This window comes from Aspergillus nidulans, chromosome VIII (assembly GCF_000011425.1).
Source record: "Aspergillus nidulans FGSC A4 chromosome VIII".
Taxonomy (NCBI): domain Eukaryota; kingdom Fungi; phylum Ascomycota; class Eurotiomycetes; order Eurotiales; family Aspergillaceae; genus Aspergillus; species Aspergillus nidulans.
The window spans coordinates 877,553-902,900 of NC_066264.1; the positions used below are offsets into that span (position 1 = coordinate 877,553).

At 50.5% G+C, this 25,348-nt stretch overlaps 10 protein-coding genes across 10 annotated transcripts, besides 1 other annotated feature; 8 read left to right on the forward strand and 2 right to left on the reverse strand.

The window, feature by feature from the left end:
* Nucleotides 1–25,348: part of a sequence feature (contig 1.17 1271..347844(-1)) that runs on past both edges of the window.
* ANIA_01290 (Kha1p) lies at nucleotides 214–3,019 on the reverse strand (the record flags this gene model as incomplete). The annotated part of the gene is made up of 4 exons (XM_653802.1): nucleotides 214–1,674; nucleotides 1,727–2,389; nucleotides 2,436–2,852; nucleotides 2,909–3,019. 4 exons carry the CDS (start codon nucleotides 3,017–3,019, stop codon nucleotides 214–216), a joined length of 2,652 nt encoding a protein of 883 aa, XP_658894.1.
* Nucleotides 3,889–6,391, forward strand: ANIA_10171 (nitrogen permease regulator 3 family protein; the record flags this gene model as incomplete). Its single annotated transcript, XM_653801.2, has 2 exons — nucleotides 3,889–4,954; nucleotides 5,007–6,391. The coding sequence occupies 2 exons, from the start codon at nucleotides 3,889–3,891 to the stop codon at nucleotides 6,389–6,391; spliced, it is 2,451 nt and encodes an 816-aa protein (XP_658893.2).
* On the forward strand, nucleotides 6,622–7,077 carry ANIA_10176 (uncharacterized protein). Its single transcript, XM_050613172.1, has 2 exons — nucleotides 6,622–6,868; nucleotides 6,919–7,077. The coding sequence occupies exons 1-2, from the start codon at nucleotides 6,780–6,782 to the stop codon at nucleotides 7,010–7,012; spliced, it is 183 nt and encodes a 60-aa protein (XP_050469007.1). The 5' UTR covers nucleotides 6,622–6,779; the 3' UTR covers nucleotides 7,013–7,077.
* On the reverse strand, nucleotides 8,030–8,947 carry ANIA_11298 (uncharacterized protein; the record flags this gene model as incomplete). Its single annotated transcript, XM_050613173.1, has 3 exons — nucleotides 8,030–8,124; nucleotides 8,339–8,388; nucleotides 8,901–8,947. The coding sequence occupies 3 exons, from the start codon at nucleotides 8,945–8,947 to the stop codon at nucleotides 8,030–8,032; spliced, it is 192 nt and encodes a 63-aa protein (XP_050469008.1).
* ANIA_01288 (La domain family) lies at nucleotides 9,310–12,590 on the forward strand (the record flags this gene model as incomplete). Its single annotated transcript, XM_653800.2, has 2 exons — nucleotides 9,310–11,511; nucleotides 11,568–12,590. The coding sequence occupies 2 exons, from the start codon at nucleotides 9,310–9,312 to the stop codon at nucleotides 11,568–11,570; spliced, it is 2,205 nt and encodes a 734-aa protein (XP_658892.1). The 3' UTR covers nucleotides 11,571–12,590.
* On the forward strand, nucleotides 12,906–14,468 carry ANIA_01287 (protein stoB; the record flags this gene model as incomplete). The annotated part of the gene is made up of 4 exons (XM_653799.1): nucleotides 12,906–12,908; nucleotides 12,941–12,954; nucleotides 13,128–13,616; nucleotides 13,691–14,468. The coding sequence occupies 4 exons, from the start codon at nucleotides 12,906–12,908 to the stop codon at nucleotides 14,466–14,468; spliced, it is 1,284 nt and encodes a 427-aa protein (XP_658891.1).
* On the forward strand, nucleotides 15,215–18,692 carry hir1 (putative histone transcription regulator Hir1; the record flags this gene model as incomplete). The annotated part of the gene is made up of 4 exons (XM_050613174.1): nucleotides 15,215–15,389; nucleotides 15,483–15,695; nucleotides 15,829–18,357; nucleotides 18,595–18,692. 4 exons carry the CDS (start codon nucleotides 15,215–15,217, stop codon nucleotides 18,690–18,692), a joined length of 3,015 nt encoding a protein of 1,004 aa, XP_050469009.1.
* ANIA_01285 (protein eglA) lies at nucleotides 19,731–20,958 on the forward strand (the record flags this gene model as incomplete). The annotated part of the gene is made up of 5 exons (XM_653797.1): nucleotides 19,731–19,797; nucleotides 19,864–20,075; nucleotides 20,147–20,211; nucleotides 20,270–20,367; nucleotides 20,420–20,958. 5 exons carry the CDS (start codon nucleotides 19,731–19,733, stop codon nucleotides 20,956–20,958), a joined length of 981 nt encoding a protein of 326 aa, XP_658889.1.
* Nucleotides 22,719–24,362, forward strand: ANIA_10170 (YchF/Obg family ATPase). Its single transcript, XM_653796.2, has 3 exons — nucleotides 22,719–22,847; nucleotides 23,002–23,559; nucleotides 23,775–24,362. Exons 1-3 carry the CDS (start codon nucleotides 22,773–22,775, stop codon nucleotides 24,324–24,326), a joined length of 1,185 nt encoding a protein of 394 aa, XP_658888.2. The 5' UTR covers nucleotides 22,719–22,772; the 3' UTR covers nucleotides 24,327–24,362.
* On the forward strand, nucleotides 24,655–25,345 carry ANIA_10175 (translation machinery-associated protein 20; the record flags this gene model as incomplete). Its single annotated transcript, XM_050613175.1, has 2 exons — nucleotides 24,655–24,848; nucleotides 24,955–25,345. The coding sequence occupies 2 exons, from the start codon at nucleotides 24,655–24,657 to the stop codon at nucleotides 25,343–25,345; spliced, it is 585 nt and encodes a 194-aa protein (XP_050469010.1).

The window sequence follows — 25,348 nt, forward strand, 5'->3', positions numbered from 1 at the left end:
GACTGAAACTAGATGAAAGTTATTAAGGCAAGATAAGGCTCTGGATTGTACGGTGCTACCGGAAGTAGTCAAACAGCCGTACTTCCATTGGAATCAATTGGATGCTATGTGAAGAAATACAAAACTGGTCAATAAGTCAAAAAGCCAAAAGGTATCGTCCTGCACACTGATATCGCCCTAAGCAAAATAGTAGTTTGCACATCCCTGAACCGGCTAGTTATGTCTGGAAGCGGCGTGTAGAACGAGTACGTTGCCGACAGTTCTGTTTTCGGTGCGCACCATTGCCTCAGCAACTGCTCCTAGTACCCAACGTGCCTCAGGACTAACTTCATCAGATGACGCTGGATCGATGTCTAGTGTCTGATCCACGTAGTTGTTGCGTCGTCCGACTACGGTGACGTTCCCCGGTTTCGAGGCCGACTGGGCCATTTCGTCTTTAACGGCGTCGATTGCAATCTGGACAGCGGCAGCCTTGTCCTTCGGGTTGACACTCTTGAAAACCACACGTGAGGATAATGCATCTGGTAGGGAATCGCGGAGGGTTGCAAAGAAGACAAGGTCTGACTCTGGGTTGAAGCTATCGAATTGAGTATCCGAGCGAGATTCGTGCTGTTTAGGCTGGGCAATAACTTTGCTTGTCTGATTGGTCGGGACAGGGAGTTCTATATGGATGATTGTAGCTGTTACCTGGTCATTTTGCGCTAGCTGAAGGACAAACTGAAGCGCATATCGGTCGTCGTACCCTCCGAAAAAAGGCAGGACAATGTGATGAGAGCGGGTAGCTGCAGGGCTAACCCACATTGCACTTCCAACGCTTCTAGCGCTTAGGGTTCTTTGCAAATCGGGGCGGGCTTTGGCATTGCGAGTGTACATGCTGCGCTCGACGAGAACGCCAACGTTGCAGGAACTTTCGTTTAGTATGCTAGACACGAAAGCAGTATAGGGCCCGTTGGCAAACCGATTTCTCTCATCCACGTCTAACCCGCCTTGGTGCTCACTTAAAGCACCGGTCTCGCTCCAGGGGATGAGAAGGAGATCAGTGGTGCCCTCGCGCGCCATTCCAAGCACAGTATCTGCGTATGAGTGCTCGGGCACCACCGACACACCAGCCATAATTGAGATGTCGTGCCATTGGCCGAATGCGCGGAAGGTATTAATAACCGGATCCCACAAGGAATGTTCGTCGACCTCGGACACTTTCATCACACTAGAGTCTCGATCTGTTAGCTCCATTAAACGTATTCCATGCACTTGGAGTGATGAATCAGGCTGAATGTCAGCTCCAGACTCCTCAGCTGCAGCTTCCGGCGCTTTTGTACTCTGGGCTTTCTCAGGATGGACCTTTGGAGTTGGAGGTCGGTTTGGACTGAGGAGTGCTGCAAGTGTGCAAATACTAGAAAGTCCGTCGAGACGCAGATAGGCCAAAAGCCTCCGAACTTGGCGAGACTGAAGTTGCTCTTTGGTGGCGGCGGCAATGCTGTTATTATCGCTTGGTTGGATTGGGGTTCCATCCCAGTCGATTTCGCCGCGGCGCCACCGATCGACTTTGTCCTGGTACCATTTGGGGTATATATATGTGGTCAATGGAGTAGTCGCAAATGTCGTCACGAGTGCCATAACCACAAATATGGTGAAGGTTCGATGACTCAAGATTTCTGCTTGTAGCCCAATATTCTAGCCCCTTGGTCAGTAAAAGGTGCGAAATCACCAGCATTTTGCTACACACCAGGACAATAAGTTCTACTAAGCCTTTGCAACTCATCAACGTCCCAATCGCGAAGCTCTCCCGCCAGAGAAGGCCGCAAGCTCTTGACGCAAGCGCCCCTCCGGCAACCTTAGCAAGGAACGCGATTGAAATAACGGCAACAACATAGCCCCATACGATTCCCGTGTCCAGCAGCCCCAAGTCTGTTTGCAGGCCGGAAAGCGTAAAGTACAATGGCAGGAAAAGCGCCGTTACCAGGTCTTCGATCTTCTCCGTCAACTTAATAGCGAAGCCTCCTTCGTGAGGGCAGAGCAAGCCGATAAGGAAACCACCAAAAATGGCATGTACTCCTATTACCTGGGTGAAGAAGGACGACGCCAAGGCGATTAGAATGGTAATCGTGACCACTGACTGGCTGGGACCTTTCTGCAAGCTTCCAGTATAGTTGAGGAAGCGTAGGAACAATGGGCGGAAAATCACGACCAGAAATGTGACGTAGCCAACGCAGACGAGAAACACCCACAGCGCTGTGAGACCACTTCCTGCATTGACAAGGGCGACGCAGAGTGCGAGCAAAATCCAGCCAACGACATCATTGCCAACGCCGGCGGACAGCACGATGACACCAACATTTGTCCCGAGCAGTTTCAACTCGGTAAGGATACGACACAAGACCGGAAATGCCTAAGCTATTAGATGAAGTAATGGGATTAGCGGATGAGAAACCTACGGTAATGGCCATGGCAATACCAATGAAGAGTAAATAAGTGCCAAAATCAATTGGCTTTAGACCTTCTTCGTCATGAAACTCGTGATACAAACCATAAGAGACACCAGCTCCCAGTCCAAAAGGCAGGATCATTCCCGCAGCTGAAACACTGCTAGCCACCCGCCAGTTACTGACAAGGAAGCGCAGGTTGGTCTCGAGACCAACGAGAAAGAGAAACAAGACCAACCCAACATTTGCGAACAGGTTTAGACTTGGAATTGATTCTGGCGGGAAAATGGAATCTGTGAAATTGGGAACACGGCCCATTACTGAAGGACCAAGTATAATACCGGCTATGACTTCTGCGATAACGCGAGGTTGGCGAATCTTGGACAGCGGCCAATGGAGCATGCGACAGAGAACTATGATTATGAAGGCCTGCTATAATGTTAGACCAGACTATAGATAACTGATCCCTTTTAGGACCCATTAACCTGGATTATAAAGATGACGATTGGGTTTTTGCTGTCATACTGGGACGGGTCGCCGCCCTCAAGGATACCACCTTGAGGCGGAGCACGATTCTCAGTCGAGCTGTCGGCCATGGTTGGCAAGCCAGGAGTGCCTGACTTCAAGGACAAGCGATGTCCCTACAATATAAAGGGCGCCAGTAAGCACGGGACAAAGACGACTAGTAGACGGGACCCGGGGGTCTACAAGCCGGACCCACGTGGTTGGCGTGGAGAGAGTACGCTGGAGTGTTATGGGGAGGAGTCAATGAATCATATTCAAGGTTAACTGCGGATAGAATCCTTGGCCATCTGTCGGTCAGCACTTGTTTGGCTGTGAACAAGTCGGATGATACGCCGCCGTTTGCGTCATTCATCCTTTGACCAGAATTGAGACTGAAGACGAGCATCTGACCGCTTCCTGAGTGACAGGAAGCCACCCTAGTCAGAGTTTCATTAGAATTTAACCAAGTTCGACTCTCGGGTGGGAGGCTGATAGCCCAATCAGTGCATTGTTTCAAGCGCCAAACAGCCCCAGTCAATTCTTAGGCTAGACTAAGCGACGTTCAGAGCTGCAGCAGTAAAAGAGGACGCTCGCGACTGCCAAGGCGTTGGAAGCAAAAGCGGCTGTCACATGACCTTATTGAACCCCGCACTCCGCCTCTCCAGGTTGGGTGAAGTTGCGACGTTAAGGCAAAGAGGCCATGTCCGTAAGCGTTCAAAGCAAGGTAGTCGTAAAAATCATATAGAATCCTTAAGATCGAGATCGTTGGTGGATAATGCCGGGGGATTTTCGATCGTCCATTCCGAGAGGTAGAAATTACTAGCTCTACGAAACGGGAATTGCAGGGCGTAGATCGGTGCGGGGTGTTGGTCCAGCTCCTACCGGGCACCTGCATTTCTCCGTTCAAGCTCCACGCAAGCTCCAGCCATCCACAGGCATCAGATCCGGACACGTCGTCTGAATGTCTTCCATTGCACGACCTCCAGATCCTTGCTTGGTCGCCGTCGTCCTAATCGCTCGTTCGCGCGCTGGTCCTCGCTTCGTGTTCCATTACCCTCCCAGACCGCTCGCCGATAACGCCCTGCGACCCCCCAAAGCAAGACGTACCTCACGATCAAGGAGTAGGCAGAACTCGAAAGGCAACGACTCCACTTCCAGTGACGACAGTCATTCAAGTTCTGATGAGGATGAGGAGGAAGCTCCTAGTCAGAACCTGAACAATAGCAACAACAGCAACAACAACAGCTATATTGCAGGGAGCAGGAGATCGAGCAACTTTGGACTTGACGACTCAAATACCCTGAGTGAGAACCAACGGCCCGGGTCGATCAGCTCATCTAGAGCTTATTTGAGAAAACGCGGTGCAAATTCGGATGCCGAGACTGATTCTGGCGTCGGGTCTGATCGACAAGAAGACGGATCAAGGGAGTCGGACGGTCCTAACCGAGTGCCGTGGGAGTCAATATTAGGTCTCCCGGTTGATGTATGGGAGAAGCTACTGAGCCCGTCGCGCTCGTGGCACAAAAGACGCTTTGAGCTCGGGATTAATGACCTTGCGTTCGTCGGATGGCCGGTCTTTGTTCGCGAAGATGGAAATTGGAGAAAACAACGACGAAAGAAAAAGAAGAAACAGCGCGCAGAATGGGAAAGCGGGGAGCTTGGCCATAACGATGCGACAGAAGATTCTCAGGACGATGGTAACGATGCTGTTGCAGCATCGACCGAGACCCTGAGTCCGTTCTCGGCGCTTCATCCCATATCCCAACGGCCGTCCGTACCTAACAGTCGATCTTCGCAAATGTCAAGCGAGCCATTAGATGCTGACGACAAGGATATGATGACTATGTTCAATGTCGTCTTTGTTCTGGATCCGCCCTTGCTAGAATATTCAATGCGTGTACGAGAGATATATGACAACGTCATCAAGAAATTCTCCAAAGCTTTGAAGTGGGAACAGTCTCGGACAAACTACGTATGGAGGGAATGCCAGCACATCTTGAACATTAAGGAGAAGGCAAAAGAAAAAAGTACTAAATGACCGCCCAGTAACTCCCTACGGAAACTAATGTGTGCTGGCAGGGTCATCTCTGAACAGTCTTTACGCCGACATAATCAGCCAGTCATCCCTTGCCAGAGCGATCCGTACTCTGTATACCAGTATATCAGCTTCGAAGATTGCATCTGTCACTTTGAGCCCTGACGTGTCCATATCTCTTCAGATACCGCCATTGACCTCGACGCCGTACCTCCCAGGACCGACCGACCAAGCATACCCGGGACTCTGGCTCACTACGGCAGACAGCATAAGTCCCGCGGATGATCCAATGACCGACGACAATAGCGCGCCTCATCAAGTTTTGGCCAAGCACTTTGCACTACTGTTGCTCGACAATGAGGCGACCATAATAAAGGACGTGGAAGCGGCTGGGGGAGCGTTAGCCCCACCACTGGTTCATTACATTCGCTGCTCCAGTCCAACAAAGTCCTTTGTTCAAATCTCACAGATTTCTGGTATGCCTTTGCCTACGATCCAATTCCTAGCAAGCCATCTGGTTTACTGGCGAAGAGCTCGCGCAATTCCTCCCCTCCACCAGCGGGATACCTATATCGTCTCACCGAATTGCGATCTTAGCAAACTAGAGGTTGCGTCGGCCGCCTATAAAGTGGCTTTCCCAACTCTCCCCAGCCTCCCGAAAATGTTATCAGCTTTGAGTGGGACACCAAGGCCTTACGGAAACTTCATTCCAAGTAAGGACCACAAAGCCACCTACTTTCTGATATTGGCATGGCTATTGCGAGGCGGTTGGGTTACGCAACTTCGGTCTTTTGCTCGAGTGAAAGTATCTCCTGAAATCAAAATGGCTGTTGAACTAGCCATCCGACGAGAGGAGGTAGACAAATACTTGAGCAAAGGTAAACCGCCAGTGGCTACATCGGACAAGGAGGATTCCGTGAATGATGAAAGAACTGAGGGCAGTGATTTCGACGATGCCTCGTCGTCCTCCTCATCCTCGCTTGCAAGTCACGGGAGCGGGGATGCTACACCAATGCCGAATCGCTTCAGAGCGGACACTGGCGTCGATTTGACACATTCTCTGCTCGATCAAACTGCATCCTTGAAAACGTCTTCCCTCATACTGTTGCCTCACAAAGTGTCCCCGCTGGAATCTCGATGGCTAGACGAGATTGTGGCACGGTTCCCTGACAACGCCCCAGACTTTGTTGGAAATACAACTGAGGTTGATTCTGCCACCCCCATTCCTGCAAAGTCGCTGAAGGAGGTCTGGCCAACGTACCTGAAGTATTTTAATGGCTATGACGCTTTAGAGAAGATCCCTGTTCGAGAAGGACTGAAGCGGAAACTGGTCTCGCAGGTATTAACGCGCCTAGGGCTCGTTACTGGTCAATCATCCACTGAACTGGATCCTAGAGAGCAAGTTTTGGTTTCTTTTAGACATTGGTAGCCATGACTAAATGGAATTGATGTTGCTATAGACTGTCATTCGCCTGAAAAAACAACACGTGAGATGTCGGGCCTTTCGGCCGGAGGTGGGTGGGCACTATCCGAACATTCCCGATGTCATCGTAAGCCGAAAACCAACGTTCCCAGCTCCAGCCCTAACGGATACCCTAGACCTCCACGAACATAGTCACGCAGGAGTGCCAGTCGATAATTCGTGCAATTTCGTCGGAAACCACTCTTTAGGCTGAACGCTAAAGACCTTATTTCTCGTTGAGCTCTCGGTGTAATCAAAATCTGGCCTCCAACAGCTCTTAACTGTTGGGAATGCGATCGCTCCCTATTATTGGGACCGTTGTTGCTCGTTGCAACGGCACGCGCCGGAAACCTTCATGGGTGACGGAATGAGGCGACTATCACGTGCTCATCGTTGCAGGATTGGTTGTTTCGAACCTGGACTCCGTGTACGAATGGTTGGCATGTAAGCTCTGCTTTAGAAATTCGATACTATCTTACTCATATACTCCGTAGTTCCTCACTGAAAGACATTGATGGCGCAGTCGTCTTGAATAGTGACAAGCACCTGGATCCGCACTGGCGGCGCCAAGAACCCCGGATGGCATGATTGAAGAGAATGGAATGAGCCGGATGACTACAATCACACCAATGTGCGGTCAGCGAGAAAAAACGTAGATAGTAAAACGCCTTAGAATTGAGTTCAAAATCTGAAGTATAGAGAGAGAGTAATTAGACAGCCTGGTCAATACTACGCTGCCCCTCACTGCCGTGCTTGGTCGGTTATACTCCGTACTCCGCACTTCGCCTGAGAGATACCGCTATGGTTTTCTATATGCAAGCTGTATTGCATTTGCGAGAAGCTGCAGGGTAAGGACCGAGTTGATCAGAGTAGCAATTCCATGACTAGGCTAGAACTGATACTAGTAACTTAGCATGTCCCGTATGCGGTAGGTTATCTAGGGACCTTTGTAGGTAGTAATTGCAATGTCTCATGAGGGGTACAAGGGCTCTTACCTCTATCTTCCTGGCACCGAGGTACTGTAGATGTCTTCGCCTTTGATTGCAACCCGGATTTGTTATAAGCACAAAAACTACCTGGACACTGTATAAATTTCTTGTCCTTACCCTACCCGCTTAACCGTGGTTGTTGGGTTGGGACAAGCGGTATTTTCAGGACCTGCTACGGCTCGCATGTAAATAGCTACTATTGCCGCCTATTACCCCGGCTCCGAGAAAAGACCAGGGTGCAGATATAGGAACGAACAGCCGGAATTACTCAAATCACAGGAAATATTGGTGGGTTTTTGAGCTGAGCGCTCTAAGGAACAATACCGCCCAGTCAAGGACGAAGTATAGGATCGCGAACAAGCCATTCCTATTAGATTTATCCTTGCAGTAAGTTGGCGCACCGTCAAAAGATCATAATTGGCAGCTATATCGAATTTCTGGAAGACATACATCGGCTCATACCCACAGAAGCCCTGAAGCCCACTATGGGTGAGTAATGTGCGGGCGTCCGGGACCGACAGGAATACCCAAAAAAATTCATAAATTTTTTTTCAGTTTCGAACGCGGAAGGCATTATTATCGAGGAAGAACACTTTTTCCCCTACCATTTTTTCCCCTAAGCGGGCTCTGTCTCTGTGTAGTATTCGGTATTCCTTTTCTCCCTTTGCTGTTGTCGGCGTTTCCTCTTGAGACTACGGGCCCCAGCGGAGACTGCGATTTGATTATTCTTAGGTATTTTCTTTTCCCTCTTCCCTCTGTGTGCCTGGTTACTCTTCTTTTTCCCTCACCCTCGTCTTTCTTCACCCCTCCTCTCCTCTTTCCCCTCCTTGTCTCGTAAACTCCCTCCACTCCATCCTTCCTGGCACTTCAGCTTGTCTTCAGGACCCTTGTTCTGTTCGTTGGACGTTTGTGTTGTTGCACTCACGCCGTGCCCATTCCTCAGTGTGCCGCAGCCGCATTTTCCCTTCGCACGTCCTGTAACTGCATTTACCGGGCCATTTTTCTCATTCTTCTTTTTTGCTCTTCTCTAAACTCAGGGAAGGTACATTTATCATTTGTACTCTTTAAATCATCTACCGCACGATTTACAGCGCTACCTAAATTTCTTGTGTCTCACCTCGAAACTTCTTGTCGAGAGATTTTGGCACATCGACGCCTGGTGAATACTCGCTAACCGTTTCCACGTGAAAGGCGCGACTTCTTGCGCTATTCAAGGGGCGACAGAAGTCCTTCGTTATTGAACGTGCCTCGTTCCTGATCGTACGTCTCCTGCCGTTGAACCATTCGACTGCGAATTCTGCAGCGTTCCTGGATTTGCCCGGACTGATCGCCGAAACGTCGTGATTTATAGCTGGTTTTTTAAACACATACGAGTGATATAGCTACGAGCTGATTCCTGTGCCACGAATCGATTAGTGACGACGCTCTCGTTACTGTGAGCAGTATCTCGAACCTTCCCAATCCCGATTTGCCGTGTGCGTTTTTACGATCCCGTACGCCTCGATACTGCAACTTCCGGCTTAGTAACTTGCATCGGGATTCTACGAATGCGATTTGCGTGAGAGGCTGGTCTGTTTAGCAAAAGACGGATAGTTATTCTCATTCCGAGGACATTGCTAGAGCGGATAACTGTCCCTTCCACTTCGCTCTGATCAACTCGATAAACACCTCCAGATCATATATCGAGAAGAGAGAGTTTCTTGCAACGGGAGGTTGCATCTTGGTGGGGTTCTAGAAGACGGAAATTAATTTTTTCCTGATTTCCATCGGTATTGGAACAGCTCTCACCCTTCTTTTGATTACCTAGGGTGGTCCCTGTTCTCTGGCAGAACTATTCTTCAAATCCCCTAGCACGGACTTATTAGATTTATTCTTTCGACGGTAACGAAAAGAACAATGGCTGCCACATTCTCTTACGCTCAAGCCGCGAAAGGCATCGCTTCAACGCAGCCGTCCAAAACGCCGTCCGAGTCTACCACACCCATCCCCAGGTTGGACGAGCAGGCCACGGAACTCCAAACCGGCGTTGATGCTGCATCCTCGAAGACAGACGCCGCCGCTGATGTCGACAGCAAACCCGTCAACAATGAGAAAGAAGTGAGTGAGTCCAAGGCTGGGACTTCCGCGACTTCTGAACCTAATGCCTCTACTGCGCAAACCGCCACGGCGCCGAAAATGAGCGAGAATGGCACTTCGGAGACTACCTGGGATAAACAATCTCAAACTTCAGGGTCTGACAAGGAGAATAGCGCCGCCAAAGGCACTGAGACAAAGTCCTCGGAGAAGAAGAAAAAAGAAAAGCCCGCCCCTCCTAAGGAGCTCAAAGCTGCTCCCCTCCCGGCAGTCAATGTCTGGCAACAAAGGAAGGAGGCTCAAGAGGCTAAAGTCAAGGCCAACCCGGCTGCTAACGTTGTTGCCAAAGCTTCCAAGTCAACGTCCGAGACTTCTTCTGTATCTGAGGATACTCAAGACCAGCCTAAGACCAGCTCCAAGAAGAAAGGCGGCGATTTATCGAAGAGGGGTGACGGTGTCAAGGGTCAGGAAAGCGCCCCTGTTCCTCCTGTTGCGGATGCTGCTTCATGGCCTACTCCCCAGGGCGCTCAAGGTGAAGAGAAGAAGAAGGCACAAGAAAAGTCTGAAAAGACTGAGAAGAGCCCAGTGATTCGTCCCCACGGCAAGGAGAAATGGACACCAGTTCCCTACGTCCCGACTGCGGTCTTTAACACCCCTCTACCCTCTGCCGCGCGCCGGGGTGGGAGAAGCGCACGCGGCGGTAGAGACGCCACTCGCAACGGGTCTCACGGCGCTGGAGCTGCTGAGAAAACATCCCCTGGTCAATCAGCCCAAGGTTCTACGGCCAAGCAATCCGCATCTGGAGACCGAGGCAGGAATGAGCCTAACTCTGCACGTGCGAACTCACTACCCGCTCCGTCACGACGCTCAAATAGCGCCGACAATGGCAACACAGACGTCCGCAAAACACAAATGCCTGATCGAACTCGTGGAGGCAAGGGACTGGATAACGCGAATGCTGCCAGCGGTAAGCAGGTCAATGGCGAGCCTTTCTCTAGGCATGCCAAACCCTTCCCCAAGAACCATGAAGGATTCCAGAAGGGAGGCGATTACACTAAGAACCCGAATCTCTCGGTAGATACTCACAACGGACCTCGCTCCGGACCCAATGGCGAGCGTCGTTTCGAGAACGGTCCCAAGTCTGCAGACTTTTCCAACCTGCATTCCGATCGCAAGGAGTTCACACCCCGTGCTGAGCGAGGCAGAGGTTCACACCGTGGGCGCGGAGGTGGCCATGCTGGATACAATGGTGCTCAGGCTTCCCATTTCCCCAACAACCACATGGGTCCGCAGGGCTACATGCATCCTAAGTCATTCGGTTACAGCGACCGCCGAGGGCCCCAGCAACCTAGTCTCGCTAATGGCTCGCGCGGTCATGCCATGACGATGCGGTCTCCTTCCTTGCCCAACTCTTCCACCATGTACAACATGTATTCATCCTTCCCTGCGGACATCAACTCCATGTATGGCTATCAACCAGTGCAGCCTGGTCCCATGTCGGCGATGCCTTTCCAACCGTACATGGAATCATTTTCTGTGATCGGCATGATCACTTTGCAGCTCGACTACTACTTCTCGGTTGACAATCTGTGCAAGGATATCTATCTCCGCAAGCATATGGACTCTCAGGGGTTCGTTGCGTTGAATGTCATCGCCAACTTCAAGCGAGTCAAGCAACTGTCTGAAGACTTTGAGTTACTTCGTCATGCCTCGCGGCAATTGAAGGCCGCTGAATATCACGCTGGTGAGGATGGCATAGACAGGCTACGACCAAGGGAGAGGTGGGAACAGTGGGTTCTCCCTATAGAGCAGCGCGACCCTTCAGCTCAGAATGCCGGTCCTATTCTCTCTGCTGGTCAAACCGATACTACTGTTTCGCAGAGTCAACTTGACGGTGCTACAAATGGCTTTGTCCCCAAGTCATCGTTGCCCAATGGCACAATCCCCTCGAAGACAGCATTGTCATCCGCTGCCCCAGAGTTTTCGCCGTCTAACGGTCTCGACGCTGGAAATGAAGTCTCGAATGTAAGGCTTTCCTAGTATGATACCGACGTGTTCGTATGATGCTAACACTCTCTTAGTAAGGAAGCTTCCGTCGACCACGTCCCTGAGCTCATCTAGTCAACTGGTTGAGCGAGCATGCACATTCCCAATAGTCCCAGTCTGTGACTCTGTGGACTTCACACTTACAATATTAAGTGTCGACGAAAATACATGACGGCAATTTCATACGGTGGCCACGATACAAAGTTTCAGTACCGATGGTCGAATTTTTGGTCCAATCTCAGTGCACAAATGTACAATGAATTTAAGAGTCTAGCGTTTATGATCCCCAGCACGAATCATCGGCAGCGGTTTCCTCAGAAAATGTTCACTTTTTATGGTGTTTTTGGGTTGGGCGACACAGTCAATGCTTGCCAAGGTTATTCAATTCTCATTAGGAGCGAACAGTGTGATGTTAGCGCGCGATACAGGCGCCGAGCTCTTCATCCTACGGCCATGTTTATCTGGAACGCCTCCTGAACTCTCAGAGCCACCAAAGCCGCTAAAAAGTTCGACCACCTGCTGAATGCTAGCTTGAGAATCGGGCTGCAAAAGTGATTTTTTTTGTTCTCTTCCATCTACCATTCCATGTTCTCTTGTGGTTTTCCATCCATCATGACTTGCATTACTATTGTCAGCTTATGCATTTATTGTCCAGTGACCGATGACATCTATTCTCAGCGAAGTGGGTTGATATATGCACATTCTGATTATCGGCTTGTTATTTGTTTCATTTCTATTTCCAATTCCCGGTTTGAAAACTCTGGAGTCCGATTTTTTTTTTCCTGGGCCAGTATTACCGATCCTCGATTCTCGCTTTGGGGAGTGGGTTGAATTATCTCCCACCGTCATAGAATGTTAATTCGGTTTTTGTCTTTTTCGTCTTCTTCGTCTTCGCTGGTTTGCTTTTTCAATTCACCTACTCACCTCTTTCAAGTTCTAATTCTGCAGCAATGCATTCATTTCCCTTCACCCCGGGTTTACCTAGTCACGGTTCAAAGAGGCAACATACCAAGGGGAAAAAAAAATGTTATCTCACAGCAAGGCGCACATGAACTTTCAAAAGAAAAAAAAATGAAAAATTGGCATTGACTGCTTATTCCCGGCTCCCACCTCTGTCTGTTTCCAGTTAGACAAGCCTGCTTTTCTCATTCGTCTTCCCAACGAAGCTAGGGCATTACCGGTTTCTCCAGCTCGCTCTTGTAGCGTTTTATGGTATTCTAAGTGCGTTTTATATGGGGTGGCGCATTGCTTTGGTGTGTTCTGGCGTAAAGGTGGATTTCTGTCATCTTCTAGGTCTTGTACATATTATGCGTTATAATATCTTTTCCCAGTCTTAGTTCTGATATTCATCAAATCTGGGGTGAAGAGTTAGAATGGTACTAAGGGCTTTGAACACTAATGGTTGCAGTGCAGCACTTTACTGTAGGTGTCTCTATGTCAACTTGCAAATGTCAGGATCATGTAATCAATTCTTGCCTCAGGCCACATATTCCGGGCCAGTGACGAACCCCGGAGTCAGCTTCATCCGCTAAGCTTTGTCGTCCCAGCATTCTCATCAGCGCGTCCTTTTTATCCCCTTGCTATACACCTTACAGGTCTTTGCTACCCGCCATGGAATTGGCCTCCAAACAAACCGCGAGGCTCCTTCGGCCGTCCACCGTTCGCCTTCATCCCGGTCTTCCCTCCGCAATATCAACAACACAAACAGCCCTCCGACGAAGAAATATCTCAACGACACCCTGGCGGAATGCACCAGAATCATCGCTCCTCAGCCTTGCCTCATCCTCATCCTCGGGGTCACCACCTACGTATTTCTCCAACCGACAAACCCTGCCAATGAACACGGTGGTTCGATTCGTTCCCCAGCAGACAGCATGGATTGTTGAACGCATGGGCAAGTTTCATCGGATTCTGGAGCCGGGCCTGGCAATTCTAGTGCCATTTCTGGATCGCATTGCCTACGTGAAGAGCCTAAAGGAGTCCGCGATTGAGATCCCAAGCCAGAATGCGATTACCGCGGATAATGTTACATTGGAGCTTGATGGGGTGCTGTATACAAGGGTTTTTGATGCGTACAAGGCAAGGTATGCTACCACTATCGTCTCGTGTTTTGAAAGCTCATGTTCCAGGATTGTACTGACTTTCGAGGGATACTTAGCTACGGAGTGGAAGACGCCGAATATGCTATTTCTCAGCTTGCGCAGACAACCATGCGATCGGAGATCGGCCAGCTGACTCTAGACCATGTTTTGAAGGAGCGTGCAATGCTCAACACCAACATTACACAGGCTATCAATGAGGCTGCCCAAGCGTGGGGAGTCACTTGTCTGCGATATGAGATTCGAGACATTCACGCGCCTGACGGTGTCGTTGAGGCCATGCACCGCCAGGTGACGGCTGAGCGATCAAAAAGAGCTGAGATCCTGGACTCTGAGGGTCAACGGCAAAGTGCGATCAACATCGCCGAAGGTCGGAAGCAGTCCGTCATCCTGGCATCCGAGGCCGACAGAATCGAGCGTATCAACCGGGCTAATGGTGAGGCCGCTGCCATTCGAGCAAAGGCAGAGGCCACTGCAAAGGCGATCGAGACCGTGGCTCAGGCCATTGAGGCCGGACAAGCGAACGCGCATGGCGCTATAAGCCTGAACATCGCTGAGAAATACGTTGAGGCATTTGGGAAGCTTGCTCATGAGGGCACAGCTGTCGTCGTTCCAGGGAATATGGGGGACCTTGGTGGCATGATTGCAAATGCCATGGCAGTATACGGCAAAGTGAGCGGTAGCCAGGCGCGGACTATTGCGGCGAAAGCTCTTGGGGTGCAAGATCCACAGACCACTGAGAAGACGCCGGAAGTCAAGCCCAATGGCAAAAGAGATGTCGCTGAAGGGATTCTTGAAGGATTCGAGCAGACGCGCCGCGAAGAAGAAAAGATATAAGCGCTCGGCGATCGAGTAATATCGATCTTTCCATACGGTCCAGGGTTGTCTACTAACGACCCTCTGATGGTCACGGACTCCACTCATCCCTCCGCACTACACCTATCTATACTATTCTGATTTGTACCATTTTACACCGGTTAACTATTCCCTCTCCTGGCGGTGTTTTTATCAGGCTTCGGAAAGTGCGTGGGAACCACAAAGCGGAGGACGGTTGCAGGGAGAGATTCCGACGTAGGTCTTTTCACGAACAGTATATCATGTACAGTAGCATAGATCGAGATATCCGTGCACCGTTTCGCCCTGAATGTTGCGCTTTCCAGTACTATTTGGCTGGTAAACTTTAGAAGTTAGGCGGAACGCAGCAGATCAAAGCTCGGGCCACGTCCCGCGCCGCTGGGGATCGCGACTTTTGGGTTTGGGCGCGCCCACGGTCCTTTTTCTGTTCGCATTGCCTTTATTATTTTTTGCAACCTCGAAGTACCCGCTACGACCGTGCTGTCGACTGCATCGGTCTGGTCTTCTTCGATACGACATTCGTTAAATGCTATTTTCCTGCGATGCTGCGACTACCTCCGCTCTTGTCCACGTCAACTTCTCAGTGATCGAGCTATCTTAACCTGCCCCTTCGAGACAGCCAACTCCAGGCGAACAGAAGTAAGGCAGAAGAGGTTGCGGCTATGCATATCATCAAGCCTACTTGGCTCACACATGGAGGTATTATCTTTTGCTCATTCCGTTTAAGCATGGACATACTATACCGTCCTATGCTGCTCTCCATTTATGTTTGTCGGGCCTCGAGAACCGTGTTGGCTAACATCTTCGTTTCTTTTTCTGGATTCTTAGGCGAGCGGAAGGCGTTCGAAGTCTACAGCTGCGATGTTTCCCCAGATGGAAGCCGCCTGGTAACAGCAGCGGGAGGTCAGTCAAGACCCCATTGGAACCCTCATGCGGAGACGAAGACTCTACCGAACAGCAGTTGACCCGTGCATATTTTTCCCTTTTTGAATACAGATGGATACGTTCGGATATGGTCTACAGAAGCTATATGCGGGGCTGAGGATGCCAACAAGCCGAAGCAGCTGGCCTCGATGAGCAACCACTCTGGCACAATTCACACAGTTCGCTTCTCGCCGAATGGGAAATACCTGGCTTCCGGCGCGGACGATAAGATTGTTTGTATTTATACGTTGGACGCGAACCCGCCGTCCCATGCTGCAAGCTTCGGTAGGTTCGGTTGTATACGGCGCTGGATGGATTTTTTGACGGTTTCTGCTAGGATCGAACGAGGCGCCGCCTGTTGAGAACTGGCGCACGATTCGGAGACTAATTGGGCATGATAATGATGTTCAGGATTTAGGCTGGTCTTGTGACTCGTCCATCCTGGTTTCTGTCGGGCTGGATTCTAAGGTGGTTGTTTGGTCGGGTCATACGTTTGAGAAACTGAAAACTCTCTCGGTGCACCAGAGTCACGTTAAGGGGATTACGTTCGATCCGGCGAACAAGTACTTCGCAACGGCGAGCGATGATCGGACGGTACGGATTTTCCGCTTCACATCACCAGCTCCGAATTCCACTGCCCACGACCAGATGAACAACTTTGTGCTTGAACAGACCATTACTGCGCCTTTTCAGAACTCCCCGCTCACGGCTTACTTTCGGCGGTGCTCGTGGTCTCCAGATGGGTTGCACATTGCTGCCGCGAATGCGGTCAATGGACCGGTGAGCTCTGTGGCTATCATCAATCGTGGAGGCTGGGATGGAGACATCAATCTTATCGGTCACGAAGCGCCTGTCGAAGTTTGTGCCTTTTCTCCCCGATTGTACTCTCCGCAGCCGATAAAAAAAAATCAACAGGATAGTCATGACCATGTGGCACAGGCCCCTGTGACAGTAATTGCTTGCGCTGGAGGCGACAAATCACTCAGTGTTTGGATTACGAGTAATCCACGACCGATTGTGGTGGCACAGGAATTGGCGGCGAAATCTATCTCAGACTTGGCATGGAGTCCGGATGGCAGCTGCCTGTATGCAACTGCGCTGGATGGCACTATTCTTGCGGTCCGGTTCGAGGATGGAGACTTAGGCTATGCTATGGAGTTGGAGGAAAATGAGAAGTCACTCACCAAATTTGGTACGAACCGAAAGGGTGCAGGTATCGCTGAGACTACAGACGGCCTGCTTCTTGAAGAGAAGAGCAAGGCTGGCGAGCTTAAAGGGGTCGAAGGACGTATGGGTGCTCTGATGGGCGACGGTCATGCTACAGGTGATGCCGTGGCCAATGGAAAACCGACACCTTTGCCATCAACATCAAATGGCGTCACCCCAGCTGCTCCGTCTCCATCGACTGATGCTCAGAAATCACAGCCGAACGGCACTGCAGCGCCATCAGCATCGGAGACTGAGAAGCCTGATCCTTACCAAGCCAAGCTAGAGCGACTAAAGCAGCGGCCCACGTATACCAAGGATGGAAAGAAGCGTATTGCTCCTTTGTTGGTGTCTGGCGCCGGGGGTGCCGAGTCATCGCTACCACAAGCACGGTTAATGGCGTCCGTGAGCAGCCAGGTCAAGGCTGATACGCCGCAATCCATCGTCGATCTCTCCAAGCCGTTTGATGGGTTACCGAAGGGTGGCCTCGCTACATTGCTTTTCGGAAACAAGAGGAAGTTGGCACAGTTAGAAGACGAAGAGGATGGCCACACCGAAAAACGTGTGGCTTTGGCAAGCCAGAATGGCGCGACTCCTATACTTACCAGCGCACCTGAAGGCCTCCTCCCGGCGCAGCCCCAGGACCCTCCCACAGGACAACAACCGACTCCAGAGTTTATCCGGCCTGCGGTGGTGAACCCATGTATGTCCGTGAGCCAACTTCGATTAGCCGTACCGAAAGTTCGCACCCACATTGTACGCGCTATCGACTCTGCAGGCAAGCCGACAGAACCTCCTAGCACGTCCGGAGAATCGAACAAATCGCGGGTAGATGTTGTTTTCGAAGCTCGAAATCCGTCTGGGGCTAGCTTAACAGGACGAGCTGCTGACCGTGAGCCGGTCCGACTCACTCTATTTCGCGGCGAGCAGCCTCTTTGGCAGGACTTTCTCCCAAGAACTGTTCTCCTCGTTACAGGAAATCAAAATATGTGGTCAGCCGCCTGCGAAGACGGATCAGTGTACATCTGGACCCCGGCGGGCCGTCGTCTAGTCAGCGCTCTCGTCCTCGAAGCACAACCCGTTATCCTAGAATGCAACGGTCCTTGGATCCTCTCCATATCTGCAGTAGGCATGTGCTACGTCTGGAACGTCGAGCACCTCTCGTCGCCACATCCTCCAGTCTCTCTTCAGCCCGTCCTTGATGCCGCCATTCACACCCTAGGCGCTCACCCCAGCGCCGCCCCCTCCATCACCAACGCCCGAATCAACTCCGAAGGTCGCATCATCATCGCCCTTTCCAACGGCGAAGGATACGCCTACTCCCCATCCCTCTACACCTGGCAGCGGCTCTCGGAAGCTTGGTGGGCCGTCGGCAGCCAATACTGGAACTCGACCGAAGCCCCCGTTGGTAACCTGCAATCTGCGTCAAACACACAGCAGAAGGACAAAGATGCCCGAGCAGCCGTCTCAGCTGGCATCATCCCGTTCTTAGAACGCAACACCACAAACGAGACACTCCTCCGTGGCCGCGCTTACTTCCTACAACGACTCATCAAAACCCTTCTGTCAAGAGAAGGATACGAAAGCTTCGAATCCAGTGTTTCAATCGCGCATTTGGAGAACAGACTCGCTGGTGCGCTCTCTCTTGGTGCAAAGGAGGAATTCAGGCTATATCTGTCCATGTACGCGAAACGGATCGGGGCCGAGGGTCTGAGGGGTAAAGTGGAGGAACTACTTAAGGGTTTGTTAGGCGGGCTTTTTGAAAACGATGAGGGCGATGTCGAGGATGGCAATTCACGAATGGCCATCCAGCACCGCGCCGAACATGCCGACCGTAACTGGAAGGAAAGCACCGAGACGCTCTGTGGCTGGCCGCGAGAGGTGTTGCTGAAGGAGGTTATCTTGGCTCTTGGTAAGATATTCCACACCGAGTCTTCTTAACACACTGTTTAACTAATGGCCTTTTTTTCTTCCGCAGGCAAACACCGAGACCTCCAGCGCGTTACAGTTCCCTACGCAAAATTGCTAGGGGTTGTCGATAACGAATCTGACGCGAACGATGCGATGGAGTTATAATAGATCCTTAACCGAAACCAGTTTTCTTTCAATCTCGAATTTTCTACAAGCTTACTTCTGCTTTCAAGGCGTTCGTGGAGCTCGGTGGTAGGGTGTCGATTGCATACAGTACTTAGGTTTAGGGGTGGTTCAAGTACGGCAGTTATTTCCATTTCATTCTATCTCATACCATTTCTCTCTTGAATCACTTTCTTATCCCTACTGTTGTTTCTCGGAGTTTCGCTGGCTACGTACCCTATAATAGGGATACGGTTGCGAATGTGTACTATTAAGATTTATTACCTGTCTACTCGCTTCGACCCACAAGGGACGTTTCCGTCTGTATCGTTCGGTTGAATGAGACGTACTTCAGAGGCTAATACTACTGCTATGATCTCGAACAATAGGCGTGAGTGTCGGGAAGTGAAGACCAGCTTGTTGGACGATACACCAAAGCTGGTAACAATAGCCCTATGTCATGCCACGCCAAAATATATCTCTAACAAAAACCCCTCCCATAACTTTCACATCTGCTGTTTCCCTCCAAGACGTTTCACGAACTCAAGAGTTATATTGATTCCGTTTCGTCCTTCCAAGGCAGCCCGTCAATCCTTGGGTAGTCCTGCCGAGTCTTGTTCATCAAACTATGGCTAACTGACCAATGCAACAGCGCCATCATATCAGCTGGCGTAGGAAGCCAAGTAGTGCATACAATATCCACCAATAACTTCTGCAGGACCCCTGATTCCCCACACTGCGGCGTTCGGCAGGTCTGTTGAGTCCAGGATCGTCTGAAGATATACCTAATGTATGAATCTCTCTTCCCCGGACCGTTACAAAAGAAGACTCCGCACTCCGCACTCCGTTTTGGTCCGTACCTTTTTAGGATACTAGCAGGAGGCAAGGATGTGAAGTCGGGCGACGGACCGGATGGCCGTCTTGTCTTTCGTGGCATTTAGTCTGCTGTTACGGAAGTTGCACAATGTATTTAAGGTAGATAGAGGATTCTGGTTTCTCTTCTCTCTACGCACGATTCCATCGATATCAACTGTCATCATCATGAGGTCTCTCGTCCTTCTGTCGTCCGTCCTGGCCCTGGTGGCACCCTCCAAAGGCGCCTTCACATGTATATCTCACACCCCTCGCTTCTCCAGATATCTCTACCTGTGCTAAAATCATGCCTGTAAATCAGGGCTTGGTACCAACGAAGCCGGTGCCGAATTCGGCGAGGGCTCCTACCCCGGCGAACTGGGCACGGAATACATTTGGCCTGACCTGGGTACGATTGGTACGCTGAGGAACGAGGGGATGAACATATTCCGCGTTGCGTTCTCCATGGAGCGCCTGGTGCCTGATTCGTTGGCTGGACCGGTAGCGGACGAGTATTTTCAGGACTTGGTCGAGGTGCGCCTTTCTTCTCTCTTGCCTCAGATCTTGGGCATGGCCCAAGAACAGCAAGTCGCTAACTGCATCAGACGGTCAACGGCATTACGGCCCTGGGTGCGTATGCAGTCCTTGACCCGCATAATTATGGACGGTAGTATGTATCCCTAGTCAACAGACCCTACGAACGGGCCAGCAATGCTGACGAGCTAAAGCTACGGCAACATTATCACTTCAACCGATGACTTTGCAGCCTTCTGGACCATCCTTGCCACCGAGTTCGCTTCTAATGAGCTTGTCATCTTCGATACCAGTCCGTTTATTCCGACATCCACTCACTTGTGTTCTTGACTGACAAAAATCAGATAATGAATACCACACCATGGACCAGTCCCTTGTCCTGAACCTCAATCAGGCGGCCATAGACGCTATTCGCGCCTCCGGTGCCACCAGCCAATATATCTTCGCGGAAGGAAACTCTTGGACTGGAGCCTGGACCTGGGTGGATGTCAACGACAACATGAAAGCGCTCACCGATCCCCAAGATAAGCTCATCTACGAGATGCACCAGTATCTTGACTCCGACGGCTCTGGGACGAACACGGCCTGCGTCAGTTCTACTATCGGCAGCGAACGCGTGACAGCCGCTACAAACTGGCTGCGAGAGAACGGGAAACTGGGGGTGCTCGGTGAGTTTGCAGGCGCAAACAACCAGGTCTGCAAGGACGCAGTCGCAGATCTGCTGGAGTATCTTGAGGAAAACAGTGATGTATGGCTTGGGGCCCTTTGGTGGGCTGCTGGGCCTTGGTGGGGTGATTATATGTTCAACATGGAGCCTACTTCGGGTATTGCATACCAGGAGTACTCGGAAATCTTGCAGCCGTATTTCGTGGGAAGTCAATAATGAGTCAAACCCAGGCATGGCTACCATGGCGACGCTCACTAGTATTATGCGGACTTAACCACAACAATGTCGAGTAGCGCTGCTGCGATGAGTACGGGGACCGCAGAAAGATGAAGTCAAATCAAACGAAGCGGATTGGCTGGCTGAACATCGTCTGCGACAGTCTGTGGAGCTGCCCGGTAGTGATTGAGTGTTTTCACAGTGTTTGTAAATCTTGCTAGATGTACAAGAAGGAGAGCTATTGATTTCTTCGACAAGGTTGAAAGTGTATCCATAGTAGAAATGTGTGAAAGTGGTTAGTGTAGCCAGTGGCTCAGCCCGCTGCCCTGGTATGATAACACAAATTCTCTTGAGTGCTGTGTTTATCCGCGTCTACCAACCCAAGTTATCCAAAGCATCTCTTATCAGCAGAAGAATCATTGCAACCCGACTTCTGTCTTCAATCCAATCTCAACAATGTCACTTTCGGGCTCAGGCTGGGACGCGAACTAGATCCCAACGACTACCCTACTGAACTGGAGAGCCGCGCTTCTAAATGCCCGGCACATTTACCTCAGCCGCCGAAGAGCTGAGATACGACGACACACTTCGGGGCTGATCTGCGTAGATCAGTCTCGGGAAGAACTCAACAGATAATGTCTCCCTGGCTCTGTTGCCTTTTTTATTTTTATTTTTATTTTTAATTTTTTTTTTTTTTTTTTTTTTTTTGGCACACCATTCAGGAAGAATCCGCGGGCACTACTAAGACATGCTAGGTCAGGCAATTAAAACAAAGAGGGTACTTTCAGAGGATGAGAGGTTATATGGAACGACTGAACGGAAGATCGATGCGGGTAAGGGCTGAGTTGACTCCTGAAAGCGCAAGCCAAAGAATACCTCGCGGTCAACCACGAACCACCCGCCGCCGCCTTGGTGAGGCACCCATGAACAACCGCGTGTATTTCTTCTGGGCTGCTACTTCTGAAGAGACAAATGGCCTTGAGGCACATATTGACGAGCTCGGGAACAACGGCTACCTTGGTCTTCAAACCCTCCAAGGCCGCGGGGCGAGGAAATGGTTGTGAGGAGCATGCTTGAGGACGAGCTATATGGGATGGAAGAGATCTTCTATGGATACGATTGGGAGCACACCACCTCCGTGACTGCCTTGTTGCTCGGTCAAATCACGGAGAGGAATTTCTCAAGGATAACAAGGAGTGGTAATCAAGCCTGCAAACAGGAGCCTCTTAATCCAGAGTGCACCTGTTTTGAGAAAATGATGGTGGTCCCGATGCGCCTCACATGGCTAGGAAGCCAGACTCATAAGTTACTTTGACTGTTCTCTTGGGCGAGGCTTAATAGCCCATCTACACCATACTGGTATAAGATCCGTTAAGAGAACTACTAGGGTACGGTGTCCGAATATACCAGACGTCATGTGACTGATAGCGGTCATGTGGGCGGTGAAGTACGAGCAATACATGTAAGAAACAACAAAATCTTTTTTGATGGCGTCGAGAACTCGAACGCTTTTGGCGCGAAACTACTCAATTGAAGTATTAGGTCTTCTTGCAGCCTCTTCCTTACCCCCTGTATTATTATAGTCACTTTTCATTCTCAATCAGCGTTCAGCCCGCTGTCGGTGGGCCGTCGTCACCACGTCGTTCCCCGTTTTGCTCATTCGCTCCCGGTCGGCAGCTGGTCCTGCGTCGGTATCGCGTTTCTGTTATTCCTTGAGCTCCCCTTCGTCTGCCCCTCCACTTGTTTCGTTCTCCTCACCTCTCCTCTCTCTTGACTTCCGCCGCTTCGCCTCCAGCAAGAAAAAGAAATCCAAGATGCCTCCAAAGAAGGCTCCCGTCCAAGAAAAGGTCCTTTTGGGCCGTCCCGGAAACAACTTGAAGAGTGGTATCGTATGTGAGCAAGACCCCACCAGCTATTATTTTTTCTTCTGCCCCTCCCAGCCTCCGTCTTTTCCTTATTACCCTCTCTTCCCCCTGAAAAATTTCATCTTCTTTCACCACACTTCTTGCTTCTGTCAATTAAGATGTCCTAACATCATGACAGGTTGGTCTCGCCAACGTAGGCAAGTCCACACTGTTCCAGGCTATCACCAAGTCGGGCCTTGGTAACCCCGCCAACTTTCCATATGCCACCATTGACCCTGAGGAGGCCAAGGTCATCGTTCCTGATGAGCGATTTGACTGGCTGTGTGAGCACTACAAGCCCAAGTCCAAGGTTCCTGCCAACTTGACCATCTATGATATTGCCGGTCTGACCCGCGGTGCCTCCACTGGTGCTGGTCTTGGTAACGCCTTCTTGTCCCATATTCGTGCTGTCGACGCCATTTTCCAGGTCGTTCGATGTTTCGACGATGCTGAGATCATTCACGTCGAGGGTGATGTTGACCCTGTCCGTGACTTGAGTATCATCAGCGAGGAGCTGCGGATCAAGGATATCGAATTCGTCGAGAAGGCGCTCGAGAATCTGAAGAAGCAGACGAGACGTGGTGGACAGTCTCTGGAGATGAAGAAGCTAAGAGAAGACGAGGCCACCACAGCCAAGGTTCTCGAGTTCTTGCAGGCGGGCAAGAACATCAGACATGGTGACTGGACCCCTAAAGAGGTATGCTTTTTTTTCACCCTTTTTTCTATTTGCCCTGTCTTTCCGGCTTGTATGATGAATAAGAGCTTTGCTCGATTTAACCCAGCTCGTCGAATGCCTCAATTTTAATTCCAACGTAGAGGCAGTATGAGAACAAACCCTATCTGATACCATCACTCGATTCTGCTCGCTTCATGTGCATGTTATGTTTCCTTCAGAACTAACAGACATTGCAGGTCGAAGTCATCAACCCTCTGTTCCTCCTCACTGCTAAGCCAGTTGTCTACCTGGTCAACCTGAGCGAGAAGGACTACATCCGGCAGAAGAACAAGTATATTCCTAAACTCATGGAGTGGATTAAGACCAACTCCCCTGGAGACTCTATCCTTCCCATCTCCGCCTCTTTCGAGGAGCGTCTTACCCAGTTCGAGACCGAGGCGGAAGCCGAGGAGGAGTGCAAGAGGCTCGGCACTAAATCTGGTCTACCCAAGGCCATCGTGCAAATGCGCCAGGTTCTAAACTTGGCCAGTTTCTTCACCACTGGTGCTGATGAAGTTCGCCAGTGGACCATCCGGAAGAACACCAAGGCACCAGCCGCGGCCGGTGTAATCCACGGTGACTTTGAAAAGACCTTCATCCAAGCAATTGTTTACAACTACAACACTCTTCGGGAGTATGGTGATGAAGCCGCGGTCAAGGCTGCTGGTAAAGTCATGACCAAGGGTAAGGATTATATTGTCGAGGATGGTGATATCCTTTTGATTAAGGCTGGCGCTGCCCGTTCTTAGTGATACATAATCGAAAATTTATTACCTTTGCATATGAAATTACCATACTTGTTACTCTGATTCAACCTTGTAAAATATTTCGTGACCCCTTTGAAACTTATAGTAAATAATCAAAATATCAACCGTATTCAGTTTAGTTCGGCTGCTGGTACGGAGCAGATATCTATGTCATATCAATTTATGCTATTCACGTGACGAATTCCCCGCGATCTCAGCGCATGCCGCAACAAGAGTAGACCTCGACAAACACACAGCCGGCATCATGTTCAAAAAAGAGTGCGTATATTCAATGCTCGGATATTATTTCGACTTTCTTTAACTTCCAGATATGGAACATTATGCCGCATTAGGCAGGAAACCTAGAACCCAAGCTAACAGGCACTGGACAGCATCCCACCAAGCAACCGCTCAAAGGTCAAATCCTCAGTACAGCGCGCTCTGCGCCAAAAGCTCGTCGAGGCTCACCCACGATGCGAACCATATATTGACGAGATCCTACCTAAGAAAGCGCAGCTCGATGCCGTGAAACTGTACATTGCTTCCCTCTCCCCAACGACCCATTCCTCCCCTTCCTGATCTGTTGCAAAAGAAGGAAGTAAAGCAAACTAACTCTCTCTGAACTCAATAGGCCCGACAGAGTTACTCTCTACACGATTGATTCAACTCCGCTCTTCTACCAACCTCTTGATGGCCCACCCATCCCGCATCTAAAACTCCTCCACCAGTTCCCGGACATGCTACCAACAATCCAAATCGACCGGGGTGCCATCCGATTCGTGCTCTCGGGTGCGGCGCTTATGGCGCCTGGTTTGACGAGCCCAGGTGGAAGGTTGCCGGATGCAGAGCATGCGCTAGAGCAGGGGACTGTTGTTGCGGTTAAGGCGGAGGGTAAGGAGGAAATTTGTATGGTTGGGACGTTGAAGGTTGGAACGGAGGAGATCAAGGCTAAGGGGAAGGGGGTTGCAATTGATGATGGGCATTATCTGGGTGATGGGCTATGGAAGATGCATTTGGATTAGATC

What these genes read in the sequence shown, in the direction of transcription:
- ANIA_10170 (XM_653796.2), top strand. Translation starts at nt 22,773, where the DNA reads ATGCCTCCAAAGAAGGCTCCCGTCCAAGAAAAGGTCCTTTTGGGCCGT. An exon ending in ACAACTTGAAGAGTGGTATC is followed by an intron (nt 22,848 to 23,001) that starts GTATGTGAGCAA and finishes ACATCATGACAG; the next exon opens with GTTGGTCTCGCCAACGTAGG. An exon ending in GTGACTGGACCCCTAAAGAG is followed by an intron (nt 23,560 to 23,774) that starts GTATGCTTTTTT and finishes CAGACATTGCAG; the next exon opens with GTCGAAGTCATCAACCCTCT.
- ANIA_10176 (XM_050613172.1), top strand. Translation starts at nt 6,780, where the DNA reads ATGGGTGACGGAATGAGGCGACTATCACGTGCTCATCGTTGCAGGATT. An exon ending in CGTGTACGAATGGTTGGCAT is followed by an intron (nt 6,869 to 6,918) that starts GTAAGCTCTGCT and finishes TATACTCCGTAG; the next exon opens with TTCCTCACTGAAAGACATTG.